At 38.0% G+C, this 20,574-nt stretch overlaps 1 protein-coding gene across 12 annotated transcripts in view; it reads left to right on the forward strand.

Moving 5' to 3' along the window:
- The window catches only part of NCOA2 (nuclear receptor coactivator 2), a 304,968-nt gene that overhangs the window by 198,171 nt on the left and 86,223 nt on the right, over nt 1-20,574 (forward strand). For 10 of the 12 annotated variants that reach the window (XM_023727750.1, XM_023727751.1, XM_023727747.1 and 7 more), the window contains 2 exons: nt 9,070-9,174; nt 11,709-11,881. In XM_023727750.1, the coding sequence (XP_023583518.1) occupies nt 9,089-9,174; nt 11,709-11,881 (259 nt within the window). In that variant the 5' untranslated portion in view covers nt 9,070-9,088. Of the gene's footprint in view, nt 1-8,573; nt 8,845-9,069; nt 9,175-11,708; nt 11,882-20,574 lie in introns of those variants that run through there. The other 2 variants (XM_023727752.1, XM_023727755.1) reach the window with 2 other exon arrangements.

A 20,574-nucleotide genomic window follows, 5' to 3' on the forward strand; every position in this document is an offset into this window, starting at 1 on the left:
TGGGTACATACCTGGGAGTGGAATCACTGGGTCATATGTCAATTCTGTGTTTAACTTTTTTAAGGAACCACCAAACAGCGGGTGCACCATTTTACAATCCCATCAGCAGTTGATGAGGATTCCAGTTTCTCTGTATTCTCACAAACACTTGTTGTTCTTTCATTTTTCTGGTCACGGCCATCCTGGTGGCAGTAAAGTGGTACCTCGTTGTGGTTTTGATTTTCGCCTTCCTGATGAGCAGTGACTTCGCCGAGCATCTTTTCACATGCTTGTTGGGCATTTGTGTATCTTCTTCAGTGAAATGCCTTTCAAGTCCTTGGCCCATTTTTTGGTTGAGTTGTTTGCCTTTTTGTTGCTAAGTTGTAGGACTCCTTTATATATTCTGGAAATTAAACCCTTATCTGACAGCTGGTTCCCAAAAATTTTCTCCCCATCTGTGGGTTGTCTCTTTGCTTTATTAATAAAGTCTTTTGATGCACAAAAGCTTTTAATTTTGATAACCTGCGATTTGTCTATTTTGTCTTTTGTTGTTCATGCTTTTGATGTCAAATCCAAAGTATATATGTTTTTTCACACACAAAAAGTGTTTTGCTTTTTATATTGATAATACTGCATTTTTAGCAAAAAAAAAAAGTGCTTTCAAATTATGTACTGTTCAGTATTTGTTAAAATAAATATACTACTTTCTGTAATATACATGAATTTATAAATTTCTCTCTTCAGTTAAAGTATGGGAACCTTAGTGTTCTCATTACAGTGATTAAGAATACAAGAATTGTCTGGATCCACTTACTAGCTTTCATACTTTCTAGCTGGCTGCCTTTAGTTAAGTTACTTTACCTCTTCTGTACTCAGTTCCTTCAGCTGTAAAATGGGGATTATATTAGATTGTTATGAGAACTAAAGGAGACCATACATAGAAAGTACTTAGAGAATGTCTGCCCAGATAGTAAATGCTTAGTAAATGATAGGTATCATTACACCTGAATTTGAATCCTGACCTGTCATTTGCTATCTATGTAACTTGGGCAAATTACTATGGAAACAGGTCAGAGAGGTTAAGTAACCCATATGATATGAACAGTAATCATATAGCTAAATAGATAGACAGATACATAGATACATATCTCAAAATGTGGGCTTTAAGCAAGAAAATACGTGAAAGTACCTAACTCATAATAAGTATTTAATAAATGTTAGCCAAAAAAAATACATTGTTAAACTATGTGAAAGACCTCTCATTTATTTATTTAAAAGGGTTTTTTTTTTGGTTCGTTTTTTAACAACTGGAAGTATCAAAATACTTTTTATATATACAGACTGTCTTTGCCATTTCAGTAAGTTTTCCTCGTAAATTAGGGAGCTTTTTCTTTTTAATCATAAATTTGAAGTGGTTTTCAGAATAAAGATAAGTGAATTTTAATCTGGAGAAGTTATGAAACTCAAACACAAGCACTGCTTTGTAGTTCTTAGCTTGACAACTTCTTTCCAGAACGCTCACCTTCAGTGAAAACTGGCTTTCAGAATATTAAATACCCCCCTGCTTGTAGGGGAGGGAAAATGCTCCCATTATGCACGGAGTGCAGCTTCTTCCCGCAGTGTTTTCTCATCTGAGGCCTTATTAAAACCTAGTCTTGCTATTTCTGGCCATATTAGCACCGGGTGACGTCGTTGGATATATAAGCAGCCCGGTGACTGGCTATATTAAGGAACTTAGCCTATGAGAATTCAGAAAGTAGAAACCATCTTATGCCACTGATGTCAGACTAGACGTTTCCCCCTTGTTGGTAATGATAGTGTAGAAGAGCTCCCTGCTCCTTACATATTCTGCACTGGATTTGGCCAAGATAAGATTTTAAAGAGGTCTTTTGCTTCTTTAAGAGAGAGGTGGGTGATGGGAATGTTACGGCAAAATATTTGTGGAACCACCGAACATGAATTTTAGCCATTTATTTGATGGTTGCAGCGGTGCGTTACAGAGCTGCTCCTGCCCATTTGCAGCCTAATGTGTTTATTGCAGTCTTCCCAGTGGCATCCCGAAGTGTCTTTCAGCTAAAAAATTCATGAGTATTATTGGCTTTCGGTCAGAAAATGGAATATGTCTTCTAGGTACTGTCTGATATACCACTTTCAGGCCATTATACAAAAGTAAATCTAAGAGCAGAGCATATTGAGAAGGAGGGAATGTTTATCTTAAACACTTGTTTATTCACTAATATTACTGTTCTGTGGACTAAGAAACAGCATAAGAGAAGGTAGGTGCTGAAGCTATTTTACTCAGAAGAGTAGTTGTAGAGTATGTTATTTTCTTTAGCTTGGTACCCAAATGTCAACTACTAGCGTTTTAGGAATGAAAAATGATATACTAATAATAGTAGTTTGTGTCTGGCTTATTGCAGTTATTTACAAAGTCAAATGCACAGTAAATTGCTCTGAACTAGTGAAGTTGAACTGAGAATTTGTTTCCAAATAAGATGTCCTTTATTTGGATTTACATGACGTGAGTCTCCCAAAACTTTGCAACTTAATTGTAGTCACTGTATGAATCAATGTGCAATTTTATGAGTCTGAATCTGTATATAAAGCTTGTAATATGTGTGGTAAATTAAAATTTTATTGTTTAAAAACCAAGACAGTATTGTGCTATGTAAAGATGAGGTTAAAAGCGTTCTTATGATCTAGTAAAAAGAGTAATAACACAACGGGGAAAATAGCATATTATCTAACTAACCCATTGCTGTTGTCGATTTCGACTCATAGTGATCCAACTAGCTAAAATAATTTTATTTCTGAAATACAGTGTAGTGTACTCTATCTCTGTGTTTAATGTGCTATTTGTTTTGCCAGTGGGAAGGAAATGATTGGTTTTTCTGCATGCTGTAGTCCTTGCATTTAATAAATCTGTATATTTCTGTGTGTTTCATTTGCTTGTGTGGTTCTTCTTTGTATGATTCAACAATATATCCTTGCGTAAGTCTGTATATTTAAGCATAGATTATGTCACTGTTAGCGAAAGTTGAGGCTATGCCAAAACAATGTTTGTTTTGGGTAATTTTGACCAGTTAACACTGTTTGGAAAGAAGTATTTCACCTCCTCTGTCAGTTCGACGTCTTTATGCGTCACCTTACTGACCTACAAGGTTTGGCCTCCTCTCTACCTTTTTCAGGCATCTACACCTAAAAGCACGTGTTGCTTCTTCAAGCATTAGAAACTCTGTTTTCTTAGACTTATCAGAGTATGGCCCAGAAATTTCACTTTTGTAAAGTAAAGGGATCCCTCATAGTACACAGTATGCTTTAAGGTAGAAACTGTTTCAAGTTTAGAATGAGTAAATGTTTTCATTGGTGATAAAGCATTAGTCAATACAGCTTTAGCTGTTGAGTTGGTCTTCTGGGCAATGAAAGATTATTCTTTCACAGTTTAGTAGGATAAAAATGGAAAAGTATTTAAATAAAGATTTATGTGTATTTTTAATATTGCTTAAGTATTTCTTGGCCTTAAAAAGTTTATGAAGAATCAAGCTACCAATTACACAACATATTTCATGTATCTCTTGAAAAGAGAGTTCATGAAGAACCTGGAAGGCCTTGGGAACTCAAGAAGCCTTTCTGGTGTTGTATCAAGAGCTAGATGATTTATCAGGCAGGTCCTCCTCCTGTAGGTGTTGATAAGATAGTTGTTTAAGCAGCTCTTTGGATGACATTTCTAACTTTGGCAGACTTCATCGTAAATTTGATCTCAAAGTAAGGAATTTCAAAGGGGGCCTACTTTTTAAAATATTGCTTGGAGCAAGCGATAGAGATCTGATGTTTGATCGTATTATTATGTTTGGATTTCAGCAACAGTATTATCCTTATTTACTCTTTAACTGAATTTGCTCAGCGTATAATAAATCTGACAGTTTAACAGGTCAGGTTTGGAAGATGGCCTATGTTGATAAAAGATGAAATGCACATTATCGTTTTACGTTAACTCTGAACTGTTAGCTGGGTTTAATGGTATGAGCTGGATTGTAAGCAACAACTTTGTTATCTTACAAGCTATATTGATGAATTCCATGAAAGAAGAGTACATCTGTGAATTGTGTTAAGATTTAACATTTTATTTTGTTTTCTGTCATTATGCTACAGACTTAACTAGCATTCTTCACCCCTCCCAGAATATGCAGTTGCTTTTAAATAATAAAATTTATTTATTTTTTAGTTAAATCTTATGGCTGTAACTCATTTCTCTGCTGTCTAGCTTATACCAGTTGCTGTCAAAGGATGCAAGGGAGGCTATCCTGTCTCAGGGAAGGCAGAGACCATTGTTTGGTTATTGATAACAAGAACTGACAGCACTGAAACTCCGCCAGTTTTGTCCTTTTACAACCCCCAACATCTGGCAGAAACTGGCTTGTTCTTAATGACTGTAATTACCATCAGATACTGCCCGAATTTACTTGTATCAACTTCAGTTTTTTTGATTTACATTGAACAGCTTCAGAACTGAGAGTGAAATGCTCAAGAATTTTAATTTCATGCAAATGTTGAAAACATGCAAAAATCGTGAGAAACTGCTAATTTAGGGCTGGTTGCAAAACAGAATTTATAAGCCTTCAATGCTGCCCTTCTATATTTCCCATTTCCTACCTTGTCATTGGAAATTCATTTTTATATTTGATCTACAGAAGTGCATTAAATTCACCTGTGGTGCAGTTAATTTTATTTTAGATGATTTTCCTATGCACAAGTTTACACTACAAGTAATTCATATGTCTGTATCTATATGTCTGCCTGTGTATCTGCTTATTATTTGTGTCACTTCTGCCTTGCCCCTATTTTGAGTGGTAAAAAAAATTAACACACCTAGTCCCACCAGCATAGTCTGTTTTAAAATACTGTCATTTGCTGCTGCTTTAAGACTACGAGTCAGATGGTCTTTCTTCTAGATTAGGGCAGACCAGTTCTTCTCTCAGAGCATCTCTGTAATGATTCTCGCTGTACTTACTTGGTTCACCCGCGACAGAGCAGGGCGTAAACCCACATGTCTGATCAAGGATTGCATCTGCAGCTTCCATGGTGAGGCAGAAGAGGAGTCAGGGAGCCTCTGCAACCTTAAGTTCTCTGTTTTCTCAGAATCTGTCTCTTTGTTTTCCCTGGAATTCGCAGTGATTCAGACAGGGAATCCTGAGTGTGGGCCCTTCCTGGGCATTCCTAGCCTGATGGGAACTCACTAGAGTGGGGGTATGTATTGTCCAGCTTACTTTCTCCCCATGGGCCAGGAGGGAACATTTTGCCTTTCCTGGACTTTGCAAATTACTCAGTACTCCCCCGCGCCGCCAACCTTTTTTTTTTTTTTTTTTTTCTCTCTCTTTCCTTTTTTCTTTGGTGGTTTAGAGGTTGGTTGGAAATGTGTACTGGGGACATGTAGTCCAGGAAAATCGCTCAGAGAAGAGGACGTAGAGGGAAGACAGAAAAATAAGGAAACAAGCATGTTTATAAAGCTGAAATTTTTAGATTTTGAGGAAATGTATTTACGTTACCATCACATAATAATAAAAGGGAAGACTTGGCACTTAAATATCTTACTTCAAGAGGAAATTAATGACGTTTTAAAGCCACAAATAGAGCAGTTTGTAAGCAGGCTTGAGTAGGTACAAGTAAAACATAAACATTCTGCCCAAATGATTTTACTGTACTTAAGCCAGAAAATGCTAGCGAGCCCCTCTCTCTGCTCCTTATCTCCCTCAGGCCCCTTTGTTGAAACACAAGAGTGCTGCCTCTGAGTTCTGCCTCTGAGTGCTCAGTTAAAGTTACTAGTGTACATATGTGTGTCTGTATATACAGAGAGAGAGAAACAGTGTAATTTAGGGGTAGATGATGTTGATGCTAATGTTTAATCCCCAAACTGGATATATATGACTTTAAGTAAGACAGCCACTTATTTTAGTTGTCTCTTGACAAGCTTTCTGTTGGATCTTTCTGATGGTACTATGCTTATTAATATACACGGTGATACTTTGGAGAGGAGCCATTTTCATCAACAAAACTTACCATGTATACCTACTATATTATAGGGCATTTTGCTGTGTAGTGAGGGTTATATTTACTTAAATTTTTGTGACTTACAGAAAGCCGCTTCCAGGGTGAAAATTCCCTAGGCTATTTGTTTGAAGCTTACTTTGATTTAATCTGTAATGTTTTTTCTTACATGCTCATGAGTGAAACAATGGGAATTGTGCTTTAGAGAGAAATATTGAAAATGAGCGTTCATGAGGTATTGTCTGAGAATGTTCTGGTGTTCAGGGTTTTGCTTCAAGCTCTGTCCCTTTAGTCCTCCTGGTAACGCCCTGGCTCCCCTTCCCACCATTTAAAATCCTACACCTTCCTCAAGGCCCAGCTCAGTACCTCGTCCATCCCTGCCAGCAAAGCATTCTTCTTTCTCAGATCTTACATTATGAAGGAGTACGTAGCATTTGTATTAATACCTTTTACCGATTTTACTTATTGCAGTAATAACCATATACAAATTTGTTTCCCCTCTTACTCTGTTGCGTTCTTACGAGCAGCGCTCCGCCTCGTCTTCCTCACTGCACCAAACCTTATTTACAGTGGCAGCAGGCGGCTTTTGTTAAGTGAGTAAAGTTCAGATGAGGGGAAAATAGTCAAGCACAGAAGCCCAAACAGCCCAGATCTAGCTGCTTTTCCCACCTGACTGGTGATATGTGATTAGAGGAGGAATGGCTTATTTAGCAAACGGACCTTTAACTGCAACATTTTAGTTAAGAGTAGAAGTTGTGTAAACCTGCATATAAATCCCAGTTCCACCATTTGCTAATTCTGTCAACAACCCTGTGCTGTAGGTGCTCCTGATTATATCCCCATTTTAAAAATGAGGTCATTAAAGCATGAGAGATAAAGTAACTTCTTAAGGTCACACAGGTAACCAAGTGGTCCAGCTTGGACCTGAATACTGGCCCTTAGTTTCTCTGCTCTGCTGCCCCTCATAGCCTGTTTTAGAGGATTCAATCATATTAAAAAATTGCTTGGTTCATAATAAAACAAAAACCAAACCCATTGCCATCGAGTTGATTCTGACTCATAGCAGCCCTATGGGACAGCGTAGAACTGCCCCCATGGGGTCTCCAAGGCTGATGGATTCAAACTGCCAACCTTTGAGTTAGCAGCCAAATGCTTACCCACTGTGCCGCCATGGCTCCGCGTGGTTCATAGTGAAGGCTAAATGAATAGTGACTGGACACACATTATACTTACTACCTGGCCAAAGTTGTGACTGCAGTACAGGACCTTGGGTCTTGGTTACATTGCTCCCACCAGCAGGAAGCTCAGGCATCAGCTCTCAGAATTGTATCCTCCCTGGTGACCTCTTTAATTGAATGTGTAATTTATGTAACCTCCCTTGACTGATACAGTGTTTCTTTATGTTACTTGAACTTGACTCTTAAAAATTAAATTTAACTCCTCTGCCCCCTTGGGTTGAAGTAGTGGCCAGAAGAAAGGATTGTAGTGAGGCCGAGACTGAGCATCTCAGATTATGCCGCGTGAAACAGCTGCTACGAGACAGTGATGCGATGTGCAGTCTTAGGTGTTGTTCTCTTGTGCCCGCCTTCCTCTTGGTCCTTGCTCTCCATGAACCTGTTGCTCTCTGGAGCCTTCCCTTAAGCCCTTGGTCTTCTCTTGACTTGCCCTTCCCTCTGATTTTTTCAATCTGGAAAGGCAGGAAGGCTCCTACGCAATTTAAAGGAATGGGGGAAAGAAGGTGATTTTAGGGGACAGAAGGAAAGGGGAGTAACAGGATTGAAACTCTGAGAGAGATTTTGAAATGTTGACGCGATCTTTTTGGGTTCATAGTGGCACAGTGGTTAAGTATTCTGCTGCTAACCAAAAGGTCAGCAGTTCGAATCTACCAGCTGCTCCCTGGAAACCCTATGGGGCAGTTCTACTCTGTGATGTAGGGTTGCTATGATTCAGAATTGACTCGACACCAACAGGTTTTTTTTTGTTGTTGTTGTTTTTTTTTAGGCAGTTACTAAGCACCTTAAGTAACAGTCATTTACAGTTTTCTCGGAATCATTATGAGTCTCTTTATTTAGTTCTTCTAGAACTTAAACCTCTGTCACTCTCTTGTTCTTTGTGTTCTTCTGTGTCATTTTGATTCTACTGATGGTGACCTACGTGAGCTTACTTATCAGATGTCCTTTTATTTTCTTACTGAGAGGAATTCAGCAAGCAGGAGCCAAAACAAAAAACCAAACCCACTGCTGTTGAGTCGATTCCAACTCATAATGACTCTATAGGACCAGTCATGGTCTTCCCCATCAGGATCACTGAAGATGCACCCCTCATTTCTTGGGTGCATCTTAAGACCTTCAGTGACAGCAGCTAGAATCAACTGAGGGAGGGGGAAGGGCGGGCAGGATGTGAGAGAGGAAGCCACTGTGCAGTGCACAGGAGGGAGCTGCCTTGGAGAGGGCGCAGAGGGAGGGCCGGGAGGCAGGCAGATCGTCACCCAAGGGACGTTGCTTACAGGGGCCTTGTGGGAGAGCTGGGGGAAGAAGGAGGGTCTCAAATTCACAAGGCTAGGTTTGGAAACTTTCAAGTCAGTGGAGTGGCACTGCCTCTTTTTGGGCTGTCTGTCATGTGTGAGCTATTGCAGCACTGGCTTCACATTGGCCAACCCAAAACAGAGCCTGGGAGGAGCCCCTCAGAAAACCTGTAGTTTCCACGTGGTGCGAGATTGTTCCTGAAAAGAGGCTGGTGGCATAAGGCCAGGGCTAGCAGATTATAGTTCATGGTCCTGTTGAAATACAACTCCTGTTTAAAGGGTATGGACCCGATGAGGTACGCTTGTTTGTTTTTTAAATGTTAGCCTTTACATTTACTTACCCTTTCAGCAGAATAAAAAGGGGAAAAATCCAATTTTTTCATTAGAAGCTATACACACTTATAAATCAAAACAGGGTGTTAATTACCGTTGTCAAAATGCTGATCTTTTATTATTGGTAAATTGATCAGACACGTTGTCATCAGCTCTTTTCATTTTGTTTTCCTTTTTTCTGTTTTTAGTTGCTGATATGTGTTCAAGATGAGTGGGATGGGAGAAAATACCTCTGACCCATCCAGGGCAGAGACAAGGAAGCGCAAGGAATGTCCTGACCAGCTGGGACCCAGGTTAGAGTCTTACTGAGAAAAAGAGTCAGCATTATCCATGTTTGCCACTTGCATGCTTCTTTGATGTTTTAGCACTGATTTTCCTCCTGATTCAAATATTTTTCTCCTTAACAGTTAAACCTTTAAACATGTATGTATTTACTTTGTATTTTGAATATGCTGATCAGTTACGGATTTTATTATGCTTTACAAGAAGAAAGTTACCTATTTCTTCTGATGTCCCCTGTGTCATTGCCTCTTAGACTGGATTTTATTTGTATTTGTTTTATATTTTTTAATGAGCAAGGCATGGTATGTTCAACCCGCTTGCTTCTGAGTTGAGGACAAAGATTATGGCTCTTCAGTAAATAAAACAAATAATTTTAAAGCAGGTTCCATCTTGTATGTTATGGGGCAAAGTATAAATTATGATAACCTCTAAGCAGAGTAATTTAGCAGTATCTATTAAAATTATAAATTCATACTTATTATTACAGCATTATTTATAATAGCAAAAATTAGTGCATATCCATGTGCTGGAACACTGCGCAGCTATGAAAAAAAATTAGGACACTTGGGATGGGTCGATATGGAAAATATCTCTAAGAATATTATTACAGAGAAAAAGCAAGGTTTAGAAGAGTGTATATGGGCTGCTACTGTTTGTATAAAAAAAAAGGAAGAAAAGAATCTATAATTGCATTAGTTTAGGATCATTAAAAAACTAGTAACAGTTGTTAACCATTTGGGGGGATGAGAACTAGGCAGATAGAAAACAAAGGTTAACAAAGATACTTTTTGCACTTTTGATGCTTTAAATTGTATAAATTACTCAAAAAGTTCAATAAAAACAGCAACTTTTAAGGAATAGCCAATTAAAAGATGAGATGGAGAACAGTAGGGAAGAGGACTAGGAAAAGCCGTCAAGGGAAGAAGAGAAGGGGAAAAGGCCGAAAGCCAATATTTGAAATTCTCTTTCTCCTCTAGTTGCCAAGCAAAACAGCAGGCTTATTAAGCCTATGCTCCCCAAATCCCTGGCCCCCAACTCCTGTGTTACCCCTCGGTTCCCTGGTACTTCCTGGTAAGCCAAAACCTTTTGCCTGTCGGGCCACCTTTAATACGCAGGAGTTTCCCTGAAGCGGAGTTTGGTCAAATGGAAGCGGTTCCTGTGGGAGGGGCTGTTCTCTCCCCTGTGGTGCCAGAGCCACGGGCGTGTCTCAGAGCCCTCTCCCCGGTGCCGGCAGGGACCTTTGAAACCCGCTGCCCTTTCTCTCACCTGTTTGTCGTGTTCCGCGGGGCCGAGGATAGGAACCGGGCGCTTCAAGCATTCTGGCCACTCGCTCCTTTCCTGTACTTAGTAAAGTGAAAGCTGGGGGTAAAATGATACTTAGAAAAACTAAGTTTTTTCCCTGCTTTGCCAGTAACTCACTGGGTGATCTTGGACGAATCTTATAACCACTGCAAAGTGGATAAATTGTGTTATATCTCAGCTTTATTAGATTACAAAAGTAAATGTAATAATACTTAGAGATGAATAGATGGAAGTCTATTATAAATTTTCAGATTTTAAAAGTTAAGATTACACATAAATAATTATATCAGAAAACTGAAAGCAGGTTCATTAAACAATTTTCATTTCTTATTTGTATTGTTTTGAATGTCCTTTAGTAGGCCCTCTGCTGCCCTTGAGAAAATAATTGCACGCTGTTATCATCAAAAGGAACTGGCTTTAGTTTGCTGCTTTGTCAAATTCAAATGAGAGGGTTTTGCCAATTTAATCTTTTCCCCCTTCTGTTAACTTTTTAAAACTTCAGTTGAACTTGGACCGTTTGTTTATATTTTGCGTGTCATTCAGCTTGGACAGTTAACAAAATACCCTGAATCAGTTTCGCTTTTGTTTCTAGCTATACTTACTTTTCTGTACGTTTTTTTTTTTTTTTTTCTTTTTTTTCATTATCTAAAAAGTCTGTTTGGTTTGATTACTAACACCCTGAAGAAGTCTATGAAATTATACAGATTTGTCTGTATTACTTTGTTGTTGTTTTTATTACTTTTTTATGCTTTTCCAAAAATGATTGAATTTTAACCGGGTTAACTAAGTTAACTTTCTTCTTTTACAAATCTTAAATAAATTATTATTTTTTTTAAAACTTGTAAGGGTTAAAAAAAAATACTTATAAAGCTGGTCTCCCTTACTTTCTAAAACATTCCTTTATTTATTCAGCAATAAATAAGATTCCTACTGTGCCAAACACTATATTAATAGCACAGTAGTCCTGATCCTTGCCGTCATGAGGCTTCTAGTCCGGTGGGAGACATTATAACACATTGAACAAATGATCACACATGTAAATATGTAATTGCAAATTGGGATAAATTCAGTTAAGGAAAGTGTGCAACACTTAGGGCAATTGTTTTTTCCCCCAAACTACCTCTATACTTATACAAGTAAATTTTGTTTGCTTTCTTTGTGTTAGAGCTTATTTAAAATGGGTATGCTTTTCCATAATAGCTCTTTTTCAAATTCATTGTAAAAATGTGTTTCTTCTTTTTAGCCCCAAAAGGAGCACTGAGAAACGTAATCGTGAACAGGAAAATAAGTATATAGAAGAACTTGCAGAGCTGATTTTTGCAAATTTTAATGATATAGACAACTTTAACTTCAAACCTGACAAATGTGCAATCTTAAAAGAAACTGTGAAGCAAATTCGTCAGATCAAAGAACAAGGTAAGAGGACTGACTTAATATTTTGGCACGTTGAGTTGGTTTCTGGTTTTCCATGTGTGCCAAGTCCCTTCAGAGTCCTTTTAATCCATTTCTTATGCTTAAATTATTGATGAGGAAATGATGTCACAGTGCAAGATGAATGCAAGTATCACTTGCAGTGGTTTATAAATAGGCTTTGTACAAAATTCACCCATTCTCTAAAGACAGAGGAGACTGAGGTGAGTCAGAGTGCTGTAACTTTTCATCTAGTAAAACTAAATCAGGGGTGCTCTGATTCTCCTCCCCCACCTTGGAGTTTTCATAGCTTGCACCGCACGTGGCTGCCATAATTTGCAAGTGAAGACCCAGCTGAAGATGGAAACCAGAAGTAAGGAGTAAACCACCTCATGTTTCAGCTAGTCAGCGGATTTGATTAAGTCTGAGCCTCAGCTAGTCATACCACCAGATTAGAATTTCGTATCCTGAAGGACGGATTTGAAAGACGCTAACCTATAGTCAGACTTCTTTCGTGAAGTCGAAACACAGAACATGACAGTTGTCTCCTGGGTTTTCTTTTTTTCTGAGATCATTTTCTGCCTCTCTTCTTTGATATTGTTGCCTACAGAAAAATTTAAGAAAATTATATTTTAAAAAACACATTTGACTTCGTGGTGCCAAAAAAAAATCTTTCTTAGGCAAGTATGAACGGTGTCTCTGGTGCTCAGGGCCAATGTATGCTCCTGAAGTATCTGTATGCTGCTGCCCCTCGGGGCTAAGAAGATTATTATCTCTTGTAATCTGTTTTTGAATGCATACTCCTAGATTTCATATTTTTTTAATCTGTCTTTTATATAATATTCAAAAGAGGCTGATCTTAGGAAGATGATATTTCCTTGTCGTTATAGGCTTTTGACCCTGAATCTGCCTGCTTCTGTCTGTCATAAAATCCTAGCTACCTATTAGCATATTGTCAACATTGCATCTTCCATTTTGAGCTAAATTCTGTATAAAACAGTTTTACAAGTATAGTTCTCTTTTCTAAGAACTTGAAAATGTACATATAGCATACACAACATACTTTCTAATACAGCTCACTCTGAAATTCAGTTTTTATTTCCTGGTTTCTTCATCAAAATTACACCATCATAACATTTAACTAAGGTATTTCTTCTCTCAGTGCCTGTCTCAGTCTGTCTTCATCTCTCTCTCTCTCTTGCTTTCCTATTTGGGGTTCAGTAGTTATCAACAACAGTTTTAATCTCAGTTTTGACATTTTCTCATTTTTTGGTGTCAGCAAATGGATAAAATAATATTCCTAGAGCCCTTAGGAGAATTAACTGGTTAAAGTTTTATAGTAGTTTGATGTCGCTGTGTTTCTAGTTGCTGGTATCCTTGCAGTGGAGAAAATCTTTAAGCTTATTATCTTAGGTTTCTAAAGATTTTGAATGATACAAGTCTGTGAACATTGCATGCTATATAGTACTTTGCTTTTTTAAAATAATTAGATGTATTTTTACCATCAAGGCCTTGCACAAGTTTTTAAAGTTTTGCAAAACCTTGGTAATCCCCGCTTCAAACCATAAAACACGTTAAGATGTGTCACGCTGGGACTGTGCCATACCTTCACTGTAGTTTTAACCATAAGTCTGCATACCACAGCCACCCAGGAAGCAACAACAATAAACTCCCAGTCGCATGCTTATAATAATGTTCCTACAAATTTGAAAAGCAGTATGTTTTGAAGAGGGAAGGAAAAGTGAAATGCCAAAAGAAAAAAAAAAATGAAAAGCACAAGTATACTTTGTAAGTTCTCAACTGATCTAGTATTTTAAGAATATTGCTTGTTTAATGAACTGTTTTTTTTTTTTTTTTTTTTTCCAAAAGAGCATGGGTTTTAAAATCAGACAGAGGCTAGGTATGAATTCTAGTTCTGCCACTTAATGAGCTTTTTGAATCTGAGAAAATCATTTTTCTCTCTCTCAGTCTCAGTTTCCTTTTCTAAGGTTTAATAATAACACCTAGGTTGCATGGTTGTTGAAGAATTTATGAGCTATGTAAACAACCCAGCAAGTAAGTGTTCAGTAGATATTAATTTTCTTGCCCGTATTAAGAAGATAGGCCCTTTTTTTCCTTTGTGTATGCTAAGATCTTCCGACATTGAGCTCTTCTTATAGCTAGAAAGTGGATAAAAAGGTAGGAGATGGTTATTAATATCCTCTTTACAGGTCATTTGAAGAAGGTTAAAAAAATTTTTGGTGCCAGAGAACTCTGCTCAGCCTATGCATACTACTCCACCAGACAGCTCTGTTGGGGACACTTTTTCTTCTCTCAGCTGCTGACACTCGGCAAAGGTTCAAGAGCCACACATAAGTCAGGCTGGAGCCCTTCCCTCTCACCCTATGTCCTCGCCGCCCCCCATAACTGGTTCCCCTACCAATCAGCATAAATAAAATTCAACTACCATTTTTACATTGTTATCCAAACTTAATTTCTGTTTCAGTCACAGTTGTCACCCTTGAATAAAAATAAATTTGGAAGCTCGAGAGAAATGCCCTTTGTACCCTAAGTCTGAATAATTATCCTAGAGAAGTTAAGCTGGATTGTATGAGGTCCCAGACTAAAGAATACAGGTTTGGGAAACCTGGGCTTCTCTGTAAGGAGCCTCTAGTGTCAGAAGCTGTGGTCAGCCAGGCATGATAGGCTCTTTCACGCAAATCAACCCCTCTCATTAGCTGCTCCTCAAGTTTCCATACTGTATAAATGAAAGGGCAGAAAAAAGGATATTTAAAAATGGCCTGGCAGACAAGAATTTGGGAGAGGGAATGATCAGCTGTTTAAATTAATAAGCATTCTTTTGTACGTGGCCCTTTATGAGACACATGTTTGGTAGATGCTAGCCCGCCAAGAGCATTTACACAGAAATGGACCACGTAGACTCAGAGCAGGTACACACGAGAGTGTGTCGCTGCCGTTGTGATCGCTGTGCACATGTGGAATTCCGTACACGATGATGATTTTCCTTTGGCCCACATTCATTGGTCCTGAGTTGGTAAAACTAACAGAAAGATTTCTTTTGGGGGAATTTTTAGTACCAGCAGAGAACTAAATCGTTCTTACTATGTGCCAGGCACTTTTTAAAGCGGTCATATGTCATAACCTATCTAATCCACAAAACATGCCAGGAGATAGGTATGTTTTCTCCTTTTACATGTGGGAACTTGAGACATAGGTGGGTAAGTAGCTGGCAAAGTCACCTGGTCATTAAGTGAAGGAATAGAGATTCAAACCCAGGCAGTCTGGCTCCAGAATCTATGCTTAACCATCACACTCTCTTTTTTATATTGAAGTCTGCTGTTTCTTCATATTCAGTGTGATGCTGACAAATGTTTAAAACGTCTGGCTTATATAACGCACAGACAGTAATCACAGATGTCAAGTAACCTTTTTTCCCCTATTGGAAACAGTAATATTGCATCTATTCCACAGAAAAATAATAAGTAGTATGAGAAATGCAAATGTTTTAATTTCTGGATTACTATATCGTAGAGTATTTCACTCTCTTTAGCTGGAAACTTAAATAGAATTTTCCTTGTAAAATATATGGTGATTTCTATTCCTTTATAAAAATAAAATTGGAATGTAAATTGACTGAAAAATCATTTGCCCTGCTCTGTGTTTAAAGTATTACCTTCTCCATTACCCTAAAGGTAGCCACACCTTTCACTGGTTTTTCTAAAATAGTGATTTAAAACTAATTTTATTATTTGGAAACCATCGACACTACATTTAAAGCCACTTTAATGGAGTGTATTTGAATGCAGGATGTACTATCAGTTAACAAAGAATTGGTCGCAAACTTTTCATATTATTTTTTTTTTAAATCTTTATTAGTAAATAGCTACAAGTATGAAAAAGTATCTTTCAAAAATCTATGTTGGTACAAACTAGAATATGGGGTGGGGGAGCAAGGGGGAAAGAAAAGGTGGTTGAACCAGGCAACCTGAAAGATCATACTGGTTTGTCATTGTAATTATTCTGGTGATATAATTTTGATACGTAATGCCCGTATGAGAACACTGGGATTCCGTATCACTTCATACATGTGAATTTTCACAAATATTGGGGACAATATCAAAAACAAAAATTTTAAAAGAGGTTGGGGGACAGTGGTGTGTTTGAGTCAACTTGTTTCGGCTCCTAAGAGCCAATTGTTACGTTTACAGGAGTTTTGCAAGTCAGTTGTTAAACAGTCATTACTAAAAATCATGTAGACCTACAATTAAATAAATTACATAAAAAACAAAGGTAAGGACAACTAAAAAGAACTCACATTTCCTAATTATTTTCTGCATTTTACCAGTGTGTATGCTCTAGAAAATGTATCTATATGGTAGAAATACTGTAAAATGGTGGCTACGGCTCATCTCTTCTCAGCTCTGATTGAAATCAGCCCCAGAGAGAGCATTCACATCACGGAGGTTGGTAAACACTATAAATCAGGGTGTGATTTATTGTTCTGTTGACTGTCGTTCTAGACTTAACCAAGTAACGGAGAAAATATTAATAAATAGCATCTAAGTAGCTGTTACATTGTGACTAGCACCAAAAACAAAACCTGAGGAAATATTCTTCCAGTAGTCTAAAAATATTATCCAATTCGGCAAAAAAAAATTGCTCACGAATTGACAAGTGAATTTCCGCATATGATATACATCTTCATTGTTTCAGTTTTGTCTTATTCATTAACATAAATGAAAATTTCAGCCAGCATTCATGTTGAAAATATACTCTTTCATCAGTTCTAATCATAGATTGACTATGATACAAGAGTTTGGCAAAAAATCAAGGGAAGCATTATTTGAGAATCAGTTGGGTGTATGGAATTGACAATGCAGAATATTGTATATTTTATTATCATTTGCATATTGCGTGCTACACATTCTTTATGCCAGTGAAATATATAATAAAATTGTGATGTATTTTTTCCCCCAAAGAGCTGATTTTTAACCATTTTTCAGTACACCACTTGGAAGGGTGGGGAAGAGATGTTGGTAAATGTATGCAAGTCAGTGTAGAAACTTGTAAACTAAAAGCATTATTTAAAGATCCAAGGAAATAGTAATAGAAACAACCTAACTATAGCACATACAAGGAAAAAATTAAAAGCACATACAAAGCCTATGAATATTGTCCTTTTCCTTTGTCCTCCCTGTCCCCCAAGTTAAATAGATAAGATTTTTGTGATGCAGTTACTTATTCAAGGCTAAAACTTAGGCATGAACAAATAGCTGTCACCAAGCAAAGTGAGAAAAATAGCTCTGAACTGGAGGAACCTTGGAAGACATGGCCCCCGGACTGTTTGTTAGCCCAGAACTGAAACCATTCCCGAAGCTAACTCTTCAAAGATTAGACTGGACTATGGGACATAAAATGATACTCGTGAAGAGAGTGATTCCTAGCTCAAGTAGATTCATGAGACTAATGGGCAGCTCCTGTCTGGAGGTGAGATGAGAAGGCAGAGAGGGTCAGGAGCTGGTTGAATGGACACGGGAAATCAGAGGTGTAGAGGAGGAGTGTGCTGCCCCAGTATAGGGAGAGCAGCTAGGGTCCCATAGCAATGTGTGTAAACTTTTCATTTAAAGCACAATAAAAAAAGAAAGAAAAATGGCTCTGATATCTGATCACTTCCAAGGGTAGGATATGTTCGAATCAGGCTTTTGGGGTGAGGCTTCCAGGAATTGCTTATGTTCCATGTGATGAAACCTTAGAGTGACGGCAGATTCATCACACTGGGAAGGATAGGCTAGCTAACTCAGGAGCGGTTGTACGTACTCTCATAGTGATGACATGACACTAGTCAGATGCATATGATAGCAGAAACTCTTGATTATTTGTAGAATGAATGGGAGAAGGATAATGACATACTCTAACTTAAACTACATATAATTTTAATTTTAATTGCCAACTTTGTTCTTACCCTATCTTCTTTTTAAGGTGCTGATGGTAATTAAATGGCTAAAGTCAGCCAGCTAGATTTAAAAGTGGGCAAACAGAATAGACCATGTTGTAGATCAGTGCAAGCCTCAAACCCAGTTGGCAGTATACATTGATCAATATAATTCACTAAGATCATGGGCTTTATTTAAAATCAGATGAACCCAATATCTGGCTTCATCAGCTGTGTGACTATGTGCAAGGGTCTTAACATGTCTGGTCCTTTATTTGCTAATCTGTAAAAAGTAGATAATAATACCCATTTCATAAAGTTCTTATGAAGATTTTATTCAATAATGTTTATAAAAGAATCTGAATCAGAGAAAAGAATCTGGCCCCAGCCTACTCTTAAAGATCTGTAACTGTTACGGTTGTACGCATCTGAGAAGAAACTAAATCTTATTTCCCTGTTTGATGATGTAACTTATGATCAGCAACATATTGTTGATATTCCAATTTTTAACGAAGGCAAAATATTTTTTATTCTACTGAGCTGCATATAATTCACTTTCATACACGTTTGTGTGGATTAGTGGCTCCTATCTTGATGACACCTAACAAGAACACTTGTTAATGAAATCCTTAAAATTAGTGATTGGGAGGGGAATTTCTGCCATAATTTCCTGATCTTCTACTAGGATCCCCTTTTTGTTTTATTTTTTTTAAGTATATAGCAGTTTTGTTTGTTTTTTTTTAACAGCCTTCAGTTGAAGAGGATTTAAGTAATTTAGTGTATTCTAATATTTTAGCAGTTCAACAATTTATGGCTTTCAACTCTCATTTCAAGACTTAAACTGGATTGCACACTCTAATAGAAAGCAGACATCCTTATTTTATTGATCACTTTGTACTGATATGAAAAGAAAGTAATTCTGACACCCTGCTGTCTGTGTTCATTTCATTCAAGAGCAAGCGTTCATTCAATGAATTTTTTATTGAGTACATACTATATGGAGGACATAGTGTTATTTGCTAAGGGGACATCCAGCAATCAATAAGTATATGGTTCCTTTCCTTGGAGCTTTCACTCTTGAGGGAGGGGAATAGTCTGTAAACAACTGTAATGTAAGATATAGTTAAATAAGTGACGGAGGCACAAGTACTGACCTGTGGGACTGGAGGGGAAAGTGGGAATGAGTGTGTTTGAACTGGCCTTGCTCTAACAGTAAGACTCTAATAGGTGAGAAGGTGGGGGCGGGAGGAGGTTTTCCAAACAGGGAGCCGAGGAGCCTGAGCACGGGCACAGGCACAGGCGCAGACGACAGCATGCAGAGTGCAGAGAGCAAGTCAGACTGTTGGGCTACAGAGTAAGATGTACTGGATTTAAGGCTCAAAAAGGCAGACCAGAGCCAGATAGTGGAGGGCATTAAAGATCATATCTTTATGACACCCCTTATAATGCTGGTCCCACTTGGCAGGTTGTCTCACAGGTGACTGTGACCTGGTGGGGATCTCAGTAGGGGTGGGAATGAATTGGCTCTCTTTCCGTGGAAAGGAATGTGGCAAGACAGCTCCTGTGAGGAACGTTATAGGCTCTATAACAGGCTGACATGGAAGGTGGGATTTCTATAGCCACCAGGGCTGCACAGTTAAAATAGCAATTTCCATCGGACCATTTCTATTTAAGGGACATGTAAGTATCAGGAACTTGGGTCTGGCAATCTAGTTGCAAAGATAAAATACAGGATATCTAAATAATTAATATTGCAAGCCAGGAGCCCGCCAGATGAGTGACATAAAAAATAAAGGAAATAAGAATTTACCCTGTATACTTTCACAAGCAGATTTATCGCAAAGGTGATGAACCTTAAACTTCATGGCCCCTACTTGCATGGGTCCCTGAGAATGCTTGGAGTTATAGAATATTCTAGAGAGAAGCTACATTTCAATAGGAACCATTTGTGCATAAGCATTTCAGATAATTATTTAGAGATCTCAGAAGAAAGAAATTTGAATCTTCTTAAAAAGCGCTAGTATTTTGCTGCCGTTTCTTTTGCCATTCTCTATACATGTTCACATTTATACTTAATTTTGTATTCTTAAAGAGAACTGCCTCCCTCCAACTGTATAAGCTTTAGGCCCTACAGAACATAGATCTGTCCCTTTATACCGGTAAAGTCTATAGTACATACGAGATCAAAAGCAGAAGGCTCTCCCACCACAGTAAAAATGAGAGCTCACATCTGTGGGGTGCTTCATTTGTGCTAGGCACTGCTGTTTATACACTTTACCTCACTTCATCCATACAACACCCTGTGTGGCAAGTTTCACTGCTATCTCCAGTTGTCAGACAAGGAACCAGAGCTTAAATGACTTGTCCAAATTCCTACAGCTGGTAAGCAATGGAACTAGGATTCAAATTCAGATCCCTATCTAGCTGCCAAGCAAGTGCCTTCCAGTGAAGTGGAAGATTGAATAAACAGATCATCCAACTGTTTACTCTTGGTTTGCCCACAATGTGAAGGAAGTTGTTATGAGTGAATCGGGTGAGCATGCTATCAGCTGAAATTTAAGATCTATTGAGATGCTGAGGTTTAGTTACTGGGAGGAAAATTTTTTGTAGATCCCTATTTCAGAAGATGATGTACACTTTCAAGGCAGCTCAGCTTTTTCTGTTAGGAAAAAAGATGATAAAAGATCCCCAAGAAAATAGAAAGTTGCTGTCTAAGCCAAAAAAGGCTTTTTGGTATTTAGCTAGAAAATTGGATACCAAGCCTGTT

The sequence above is a fragment of the Trichechus manatus genome, unplaced genomic scaffold (assembly GCF_000243295.1).
Source record: "Trichechus manatus latirostris isolate Lorelei unplaced genomic scaffold, TriManLat1.0 scaffold00018, whole genome shotgun sequence".
Classification (NCBI taxonomy): domain Eukaryota; kingdom Metazoa; phylum Chordata; class Mammalia; order Sirenia; family Trichechidae; genus Trichechus; species Trichechus manatus.